Source organism: Haliaeetus albicilla, chromosome 3 (genome assembly GCF_947461875.1).
Source record: "Haliaeetus albicilla chromosome 3, bHalAlb1.1, whole genome shotgun sequence".
Classification (NCBI taxonomy): domain Eukaryota; kingdom Metazoa; phylum Chordata; class Aves; order Accipitriformes; family Accipitridae; genus Haliaeetus; species Haliaeetus albicilla.
The window spans coordinates 53949352-53960405 of NC_091485.1; the positions used below are offsets into that span (position 1 = coordinate 53949352).

The 11054-nt window shown below is 37.4% G+C and overlaps 1 protein-coding gene across 1 annotated transcript in view; it reads right to left on the bottom strand.

Moving 5' to 3' along the window:
- The window catches only part of RGS22 (regulator of G protein signaling 22), a 66196-nt gene that overhangs the window by 29513 nt on the left and 25629 nt on the right, over positions 1 to 11054 (bottom strand). Inside the window, exons 11-15 of the mRNA XM_069779768.1 lie at positions 10675 to 10814; positions 10048 to 10153; positions 8024 to 8149; positions 6365 to 6466; positions 257 to 451 (exon numbers count right to left, since the gene is read on the bottom strand). Of these exons, the coding sequence (XP_069635869.1) occupies positions 257 to 451; positions 6365 to 6466; positions 8024 to 8149; positions 10048 to 10153; positions 10675 to 10814 (669 nt within the window). The remainder of the gene's footprint in view (positions 1 to 256; positions 452 to 6364; positions 6467 to 8023; positions 8150 to 10047; positions 10154 to 10674; positions 10815 to 11054) is intronic.

The following is an 11054-nucleotide window of genomic DNA, read 5'->3' on the forward strand; positions in this document are numbered from 1 at the left end:
ATAGCAAGATCCATTCCTCCCTAATTCTCAGACCAAGGGGTCTGTGAAGCCTGCATCTTCCTTTCAGATGGGAAGCCTGCTCTCCATAGGAAGCTCAGCCTACTCCATGCATCAGCATAGAAAGGAGTGGGTAAGCAAAACATCCTGTAATAGTTCTCCCTTCCTGACTATAAATGTAACAGGGTTGCATATGAAGGCTCCTGTGATTTTCTTCCCCAGCATAAGAATCTTTCATGGTGTCATCGAGATCAGTTACCTTTCCATAAGTACATTTGTCTGCTTCCACCATCTTCATCCACGGTTCTAGCAGAACAGTGAGGATATATTCTTCTGCTAGGTCAAAAAGATCCTCAAAAGCTGGGTCAATTTTCTGATAAATCATGTTTTTCTTACTCTGATGAAGTCCAATGTCCATATTGGCAGATGGCGCAATGTAAGTTGCATAAAGGAACTACAATAAAACAGAAGAAAACTGTTTCTTAGCCATCATCCCTTCCAATGGTCACAGCCCATTGAAGGAGAGAATTAATGCATATTTGTCCCCCACTGCCCTGCTGTATATTCTGAACATATATCTAATTACACCTGCCTTGTTTTTACCAATATTACTGTTTTGTCCAAAATTCAGTTATTGCCATAACTGACCTCTCTGCCATTTTTACTCCTACTTGTTAAAATGGTTAGATCACAAAATGATGCTTAATGTAATTTTTGGTTGGAGATATTTGGCTGATTCTTAGTTGGGTTCAGATAACCACAATCATTACACCAACTGCATTCTTCATGAAGTCACATTGTTGTTTTGCAGAACATCTGCTGGGCCAATTTGTGAAGGAGTCTTACTTCTTCTGAATAGATGGGAATTTGTAAATGTAAGGTTAAAATTAATGAAAAATTATAAAATTTCATTCTGTGTGGAGATTCTCTTGCACAGTTCTTTGACATTGGTGAAACTCCATCATGGTACAGGATCTGTAACAGAAGATACCACTGCACAACTGAGGTCTAAATCCTTACCAAAGCAAGGTTTACAACATGCTTTTTTATGAAGTACACAGAGTTTGCTATTCAACATGTTCAAACAGAAGAAAGCTGAACCTGGAGAATGTTTCCTTCTCACTAGCAGCTCATTCTTGAAGCATAAAGTAATTTTTTTATTTATTTCAAATGATTTTATTTTTTTTCAAATAGTCCCCTAAGTCAAATTCTTGGTTTTTAAAGGTTTCATAAGTTGCTATGAAAAATAACATTGAAAACTCAGAGAAAAACACTTTCTTCCAGAAATATCTTGGAAGAAGATATTCCAGAATATCTTCCTAATACATCATGATTCTGACTGCAGCTAGGAACTCAAGTGAAAAAAGATGCTGCCATAATAAATTTCATATACTTATAAATGTTTTCTCTTCTTCATATTGTCAAAGTCTAACTAATTTTCAAACATATGGTCAGGGGGTCAGAGCAGTAGCATAAATCAGAATTTCTCTCTAGGATGGCACTGAGGAGCCTATCTTCACTATTTATTATCACACAGTTTTGACAACAAAGAATGCAGGTTTCTGATAATTCTCATTTTCCTTATGTTGCTAGAATCCAGCTGTAACTAGCAGATGTACAAAGCAGTAGAAAAAGAAATAATACATTTACTCAGTGTTCAAGCAGTAATAAAACACTGTTGTGTTTAGATTTCAGGCACAGTGGGAGAATGTTTGAATACATTAAGTAATTGTGTTTCTGTTTGTTTTAAATGAAATTCTGATTTATTAGACTCTTTCTTTCAAACAGCAACAGTACCAGGCTACATCCCCGTTATTTTGGACCTTAACAATTTGAAACAGACCCGTTAGACTCTCCTGATATCAGGTCACTGAGGAATACAAGGCTATGATGGCTGACATCCATCCCCCAGTTAGAACTTGTTATGATTACTATATTTACTGTCTATGCAGGATTTCACCCCCTTTCTACATAGATCTAATCCCTGAAAACAAAGATGGTTTGTGGCTATTGTGGCCCATGTTATCAGTGCAATAAAGACCTGCAGGTGTAAGGGTAAGGTCAAAGAATGAGGACATCCACAGGAAGAGTCCTAGCTGAAGAACAAGACCACATTTATCCTAAATTATGCCCTTCTAGCAAATCCCTGAATAAATTTAAATTTAACAGAGACAGCATTAATTAGATTCGTAGTGATTTCAAAAGTTGGAAGTTATTTTGAAGAACCCTAACACCAGTAAAGTTTCAGTTACATCATGTTCTAGTCTGATCCAAAACATTTAACATATAAAATAGCCAAATGAGAAGGGACCAGTCCAATGATATAAAGATGTGGTATCTTTAAAAATAGAATTTTTAAAGAGAGGTTAACCATTTTATTTGTCATTAGGGCTACATTGCTCCACCTGTTATGACTCATAAAACTACACAAGGGATCTGTAAATTGGTGAAAAGGGTCCAAAATAGGTCCTCGATATTTTAACACACATTTAACCTGGTTCCTCAAATGGCTGATCATTTTTAGCATAGTGTTAAGAATAAAATCAAAATGAACACTCCACAAGTTTCTTGGGCGGAACTCTTCTTTCCCCCATGATTTTGTATAAAATGGCTTACCTTGAGTATATTTGCCGCTCTTCTTTAGAGCTGACAAAAAGTATCAGCCTACAGAGTCAGGAATTGCCCAGACTAAGGAACCTTTGGCCAAAAACTATTGACAATCTGCTCACATAAACACTGTTGTAATGTATTGCCATATTAGGGACAGCCTTTGCAGGCTGCTCTACCTGCAGAACTGCCCCCAGTCCTGTATAATTTCACATGCAAAACTGGACCATAGTAAAGACAGACATTTTTTTCCAGAAACAATAATTAGGGTTGGTAATACATGTGAAGCAGAAATTTAGACGTGGTTAAGCTAGCTGTAGAAGTACACTTTTCCAAACCCAAAGGGCCAGACCCTTAGTGCTATAATCAGGATGGCCTCTTCACTTTTGAAGGATGCAGATTTACAGTGCCTGAGAATTTGGCATGATGCCATCTTTTTGCTTAAATTCTTCTAAGAATCCACTGCTATGGGATTTGACCCACCAAGTAAAAGTGACAAAGTGAATGCACGCACTTGCAGATAAAGGAGAAATGAGAAGGAGCTTTCATCCCTGTGCCCCTTGCTGAGGGTTCAGGCGCATCTGTAGATCTGTACTGATTTGAATGCAAGGACTGCAAGAAAACCAACTGCAAAGAGTTCTAGACATGCCAAAAAAGTGGCAAAGTGTCTGTGTTCACAGCCTTCAACACTGGACAAGGAAGTTAGCAAGATATAGGGGAAAAATACATTATATCCTTTAAAAAGGAATATTCATAGCCTTTTTTTGACTCCCATGTCATGGAAGTCCTGTGGTTTTCTGAATCTCAGTGGAATAGTGAAAATGTTATATTAGCCAATCTCCTAAAGGATCAACAGGAAAAAAATCACATTAAATTAACTTAGAGGTTATCAAATTAATACAAAAATCTTAAGCATGTGCCATCATACTTCATTTATTCAATGCTTTATTCCTTTTGTAAAATACAAAGAATTTTCCTACCTGCCAGCTATATATTTTCCTATAAATGTATCAGAATAAGTAATGGATTGAACACAAAACCCTATCTGGAAATTTGGTCAGAGTTTGCATCTTGAAATTACTTACAATTGAACAAATCTGAACATACAAAATGCTTAGGAAATTCAGGTTAAGACTTTGGCCTCATTTATGACTTCCAAATCAGGGATTGTTCAGGCCTTGGGTTTTGGTGTGAATTCATCCCCAGATGAGAAGGCTTTGGTAAGCAATCTCAGAATAACTAGAGTGAAGCAAGAAACACGGAAAAGATGTAAGTCCAAGTGCTTTGTATTGCTGCCCAAAGGCGTGGATATTGCTCTGATCTAAACGAGGGGCTTGTGCAGCTGCCTGACAGAATCATATGATGGAAGAATACAATGCACTGGCTGGTCTTAAATGGAAAGGCTAAACTGCCTTAACCCCCATCATCACTTTCCACTAACATAAATCTTGTGTCTGACCCTAAAAGTTCACAGTAATGATAACTCCCTTTATCTAAATTGATTCTAGTGTTAAAATATTGTACTTCCCATAACTGTATTAAATTTTGTAACTCTAAATAACTATTTTTTTAATCCAAAACTACAATATGTGTTTCTTTATTGCTTTTCTTTCCCAATTTATTTTACACTCCTGTGCTTATGTTTATAGTGAATAACCATATAAGTTCCTGGATGATTACCAGTACTCATCATTTTACTTATCCATCAGATTTCATTCTCACTGTAGTTTCTTTCTCTGGATGACTGAATATACACCTTAGAATGCATTTTCTTACTCTATCGTAAAGCTGAGATAAAAATGCCTAACAAATTAAACAATGAGTAGCAGATACACAGCAATCCAGGTTTGCTCTTGTTTCTAACAGGAAGCAGGGAGAACACATACAGAATACTCTGGATGTCTCTTTCTGTAATAAATAGTAAAATATATATGATGATGTGTTGTGTGAATCTGATCCACATTCTCTTAGGAGTATATGGAATTACTATCTTATTGTGCCAAAGGTGAGCGCAGAATTTGGGAAGGCATCTCTTCCATAAGCAGACCTTGTAGATTGGATGCAGCTTGACTCTTTACTGTGTTCCAATGAAAACAAGAATAATTTTTCTGCAGCCTTAAAAGGCAAGCTTGAGAATGATACCAAATGTTGCAGCACATGTGTTGATTTGTTATGTTACATTTCAGCTGTTAGTTATGCTAATGGAACAGTTTCACATATTTCGTTTTGATGTATTTACTTTAATGGCTATGTGTATGTAGCTCTCTGCAATTGCCTGGTAACACTGATTGTACGATGTTCTGCTGTCACCACCAGGCCAGCACTGGAAACAAGATAAGAAAAGTAAAAAAAGACCTGAGCCTTATTTTTCAGCTATGCAACCACTGCAGGAAGAGTGTAAGCTGGTGTGAAATGAAAACAAACTGAAAATCATCATGGACCATAATTAAGATTTAGCCTGCAACAAAACATATAGGAAAGTGAAGACACAGTCTAGATATGGTTAATTTGCATGCCTGTTGTGAGCGGGGTCCCTAGTCACACATGGGCCTGGGCAGATATGGGAGACAGTCAGTTGCCCTTGGCCTCAGGCCATAAGTAGAGCTGGAGGAGAAAACAACTAAATAGGGTAGCAGTTCAAGTTAGCCAGTGTGTGTGGCAGGACAGAGGGAGGACTCTGTGCCTCAGCCTCTGCTTGGAGTTTCTGTACAAGTAACACTGATTCAGGTGAGAATTCTGGACAAATATGCAAAATTTTTTCATTTGCCCCAATAAAACCTCCAAGTAGGAAAAGACGACAAATTCAAGGAAGTCCAGATGCTCAGTAACATAAGCCATACAAAGAGATTATTCTCCACTGTTCTCTACAGATATTTGTTCCAACGACATGTGAAGTAGCTCTATTACAGCGTATATTGAAATATGCAGATAGGATATACTCCTACACAAGGTTTACAGAGGAAAAACAGACGAAAGTTTCACAAAGTGATTTTAAAAGTTGCTTGGAATTCTTCTAATGATATCACACTGCTTCAGCCTCCTTCCCTGGCACTATCGGACTATTCTGCAGTCAGTAACAGCTATCAGCACCCATGGCCTGTGGTGAACCCGTTGACTTTTGTTTTATTCCCTGACTTAAAGTGCATACTCAATTAAGAATGCTCATTTATAGGAAATATCAGTTCCGCTTGACAGTACTTGAGGGTCTAAAGATCAAATGGGGGGGGCGGGGAATGATGACTGCAAAAAGATCATAATGATGCCCTGACAGTCAGAAAAAGAAAAACAGGACTGACAACTGAAAGGTCCATTTTCATGACTAAGGTAATTTTCTAAGGTCTGGACTGTAAGACCTGAAATTCTAACCCACGGGAGATGGAAGGAAAGCTACAGCACAATTATATGATTTATAAAACATATTATCTTTGATGTTAACACTAAGCAGACAGTTTCCAAATATGACACAGAGTAGCAAAGGGGAGATTAGGTAAACTGAGTATAATAGATAAAACTGGGAACAGGCAGGAGAGTCTAGAAATCAAACTATGCATGTTTAACATTTAAATCAAGAAATTCCATGGAAAAAATCCAAAGAGCTTCTTTTATTGTCCACAAACCAGATTTACTTTGGTGTGGGTTGCCAAGATTTGGAAACTTTTCTACTTTCTATCTTCCTTTCAGTCTTTACACGAATAAATGTATTTGTGAAGGGAATGAACAAATGTATTTGCAAAGGGAAAACACATTATTTACGACTTACTTGAGCTTGCTTGCATATTTTAAAAGGATGAAGAGTTTCTTGGTAGAAAAGCTGATGATAAGCCTGTAGGTCAAACCAAAAGTACACACTGTTCTTCCACAACTAGAGATGAGAAATATTGTAAGTTATTGCTACCCAAATATCACAGCTTTATAAAAGGTTGACTTTCCAATGCAAGTAATTATTTAGCTCCTTGGGGTCATCATAAATCAAGCTCAATTTAAAATGGATTTAATCTTCTGTTACATACTGGCAGAAGGACAACATATTTAATGGCATCGTCACTGTGATACTATATCTTTTATTGTATCCTTTATGCATAATTGGCCATTAAAATTGTTAACATTGTAGTTAACATTTGAAGAGTAACCACATTTCAGTGGCACAAAGCCAGTACTAAAGAAGAAATGCTGATAATGGACATGCAGAATTTGTGCCATGGTGAAATAGCATTTTGCAACAATAACCAAAACAATTAAATATTGTGTACTTGACATATGTTACTGGGACTATCATTACATTTTTATTACATGCATTTCTGAGGCACAGAGTCTTGGCCCCATTTCATCATAAATTCAAACAAACATCAAATGATCTTTCAGAAGGAGTCTAGATCTTTCCCCAAGTCCTCTGTTTTAATCATGTGCTTATGGGGTTTGGATCTTAAAAATACCCTGAAACTCCCATCACTGGACAATAAAGGAAGTGTTCCAAAAAGATAGGGGCAAGGAACAAACTGTAGCCTGCCAGACCTGGCATATGAGTGAAATAGGCTCCACAGTTGTAGACAAAACCTTAAGGAAATAATTTTCAAAGGAGTCTGGCACCTGCAAAGGCTAGAGGACATGTGGACGGGTGCCTATCTCTTATGAAAAAATAAGTTACTTTTATTTAGATTTCTATCTATACACATTTAACATTTTTAGCTGAAGGTATTCAGCTTTGGAAACATTGGCTCTTGCCTTCTGGTAGCCAAAGGCATTTCTAGCTACTGCTGCTGGATTCTGGTTTGTGCCAGCGGTGAAACAGATGTCCATCTTGATTGCATTCAAATCTCCCCTAAAGACTCAATTTTTCTGCAAAGCCACTAAACACTGACTCAGATTCATAACTTGTTCCAACCAATCCTCAATTTACACCCAGCAATGAATGATGGATCTGCTGACTGCAGAGAAGAAATAGTGTTATGTTTCTCAGAAATCCAAGAAGCTTCGTGGAAGCAGAAGAACGTTTTTAAAACATTGGAGATTTTGGACATCACTAACCCAACAAGTAAGGAGGCAGATTATCATGAGTAATAGCATAGCAGATTTTCCATCTTTTTTAAAAATGTTTTTGTGGGTTAAGACCTCATTTTTTCTGCCAAGTTAAAGGCTAGTTTTTAAAAATGATTTGTCTTTTTTTATCCCTGATGGTACAATCAGATTTCCAGTAGGTTTGAGACAGTTAGGATCTGACAGCTTGGTTAAGACCTGTCATTAGTTTGAATATACACATGAACAGTTTATTGTTGTTGAGGGATTGAAGTCTCACAAGTAATAATTCATCCAGTCATCAATCTTTCTTTCTCCATTTTTTTTTTCAGTCTGGCTGCCCTCTATAACTTGGCATTCAGTCAATTGTGGACTAAATTATCACAGGGTAGGAAAATGCTCATACCTTATTCCCTGACTTCTCACAGAAGTGTGTGAAGTAGTAGCCTGCTCTGTTCTCCAGATAAAGAGACTGGAGCATGCTTTCCATTCTTGATCCCCCTAAGACAGCACTGCCAGCAGCACTTTTCCCCTGGACAAATAAAATATAGTTATACAGCAAGGAATAACAGGCTTTCATTATTTTCAAATGTCAGTACATTGCAATGAAGGGCCATGCAGTGTGTTCAATTAGTATCTTCATCTCAAGAAACTAGACTCCATTTTCTACTACATATGCAATTGATCATAGTTCTCCATACCATTTTCCCACTAAGAATTCATGTCCAATGGAATAAGTCTGATGACTGAAGGCATGCAGAGTAGCAAAATGACCATAGCATCCTTTAGGTGGTTCCTCAACACTTGAAACAGAAAAACAAACCTGGCCTTAATTCTGTCATTAACTCTTTAGCTCTGAATCCAGGCAACTCCAATGATACTAAACCATATCACTTAGCTGTCAAAAGTTGTCTCAGCTCAGGCTACTGTGTTTTGAATTAAGAGAAGTTAACAGGTGGTTATTTGGTCAAGCCTCAAAACAATTAACTATCGTGGAACAAAAGATATGTCTCCTACGGTTACACCACTGACATCAGCAACAAAAGCATGAGTATTTTAGGGGCAAGAAATCCATGCTCTTTACTATGGCTAGCTCCTGGAGCATTTGAGGAAGAATACGTCCATTTTGACAATGCTCACAGAGAAGCTAGAGGAGGTTACAAAGTAGTAAATTAGCTTCTGATGATCACAAGGGAGAAACTTTGGTTGGCTTGCTGTCTCTGATAGCAGAAGTGGGAGCAGATGAGTATGGTGGCTGACAACCAGCTTCCTTCTAAACAGTAACAGGGATGGAGAAGGGCAGGAGGAAGCCAGACTTCTGAAGCAGAGTAGGAAGATCCCCCTCCCCAGTATGATTTTAAACTCTGAATCCCTGCATTCCCCTTTGCATCATATCTGTGATGGCAAATTTTGGGGTCCTGCCTGTAGGTTCCAGTCTAGCCCTGTAAGTGTACATGGATACTGTTTTCCTCCCTCAGCCAGAGGGAAACTCTGCATGATGAAGGTGTATAAAAACTAATAGTTAATGGTTTGAATGTTTCCTGAATATACATTTCTAACTACAAATGTCCCCTGATTGCAAAGACTAGCCTTTTCTTCTGTCAAAATTAACAAAGAAGTAAAATGATTGCAATGAAGTAATAAACAAAATATGATTTTGATGTGAAAAGCAATCAATCATGTGCTGAAGTGATCAACAATGATGTGACCTGCATATGTAAACAGGCCCAGATTTCATAATATGTTTGGGTTTTTTTTCAGTTGTGAGGCCATGGGTATCAATACCTCCGTGAAACAGCAGGCTGTTTCGAGACCATTCCAAAAACGTGAAAGGTTTTGGATATATTCTAAATTGCCAGATCTTGATATGTCATATGTTCAATTTGTCAGTATTTTCACAGTTATTGAGAAAAGGCTCTTCTGTGCAGCCTGTCGCTCCTGAGGTTTGCTGAATTGAGGGCCTGCTTAGCAGGCAATAATTCAACAAAGAAAAGAATGAAGTACACAAGCAATAAAGAGGAATTGTACAAGTGAAGCATTTTCCTTTTATGAATTTTACTATTTTAATGACTTTCTAGGGCAGATTCAGTTTTCCCTGTAAGTCTGGTATACTTTCCCAGGCAACAATTCCGCTGAAGCATTTATCCAGTGAGTTTTCTATAATAGCCTACTGAACATATGGTCACCATGGAGAAGATCAACACTTTCTAGTGAAAATAAACCTCTATATGTGCCATGATTTCCTATCAAATAGGTGACAGATACCACACAGAAAATGCTGACATTCTAATTATACCTCTGCATAAGGCCTTGGCATTCATATAATCAAACCAATTTCTCCCCATCATTGACTACTTCCCCTTTAATACCACAGAATAAAGTGTTTTAACCCATGATTCAAGACAACTAATATTTCCTACTAGTACTTACTGGGAGCAGCTCAGCATAGGTGTACTTTCTATGACCCTGGTATTTTGAGTCTTTGGTGCCATCCAAAGCTAAGCAATGAATCATGTCTCTGCTTACTGACTTTGGCCTGGATTCACAAACAAACAGAATTTTCAATATATATTTAATAAAAAACTAGGGCTGCTGATAAAATAGACAACTAAGAAGGGGCATGAGAGAGGTAGAATGACATAGTGAATAGTAGAGGAAAAAGTACATGGAGTTCAAATGTATAATAAATGTAAAAAATGTAGAGGAATTTTCATGTAGCCCTGTGGAAATCACTGGCACAGTGTATCTTTGAGGGCAAGTGCTTGAGACAGGTTAAAAGAATATGAATGTATGTAGAGAATACCAACTATTACACAAGAGACAGTAAAACACTTGTATTTGGAGAAATAAACCCTTCTGTGTTGTGGCACAAGTGAGAAACTGATCAGCCAGGGAGGAATTCTCCATGCACACAATCTGTACCATAACTGTGCTTCACTAAGCAGATTATTGTATTAAAGAAAAGTATTCATGAAAACAGTAGGATCTAAAAGCCTTTCATAAATATTTGAGGTATATTGGTGTGCAGGAAGATGTACAATGGACTTTTGTACTTACCACTTTCTACTGCTAGAAATGTCATCCCTTCGGGGGCTCTGACTTGATCGCAGGGTAGGTGATAATCCTGATGACCTCCTCAAAGAGAAATTTGGAGTAGCTAGTTTTAATAAAGTTGTTGGTGAGCTTGTTCTACTTTTCTAAAAGACATAACAGAAAAATAAGGCAATTTTGATTATTTTTCCACCTTCCTGTTATCTTAACATGTTCTCGTTAACTACTCAAAAACATTCAAGGGGGTTTTCACACTATTTTTCCTTGTCAATCACAATATATAAAACCACAAATTGCAAATATCTTCTCTAAATATCTTGCAAGATTTTTCAGCACACCTTAACCACTATAGCTTAAAAACTACATCTTTAACAGGTAGAAATATG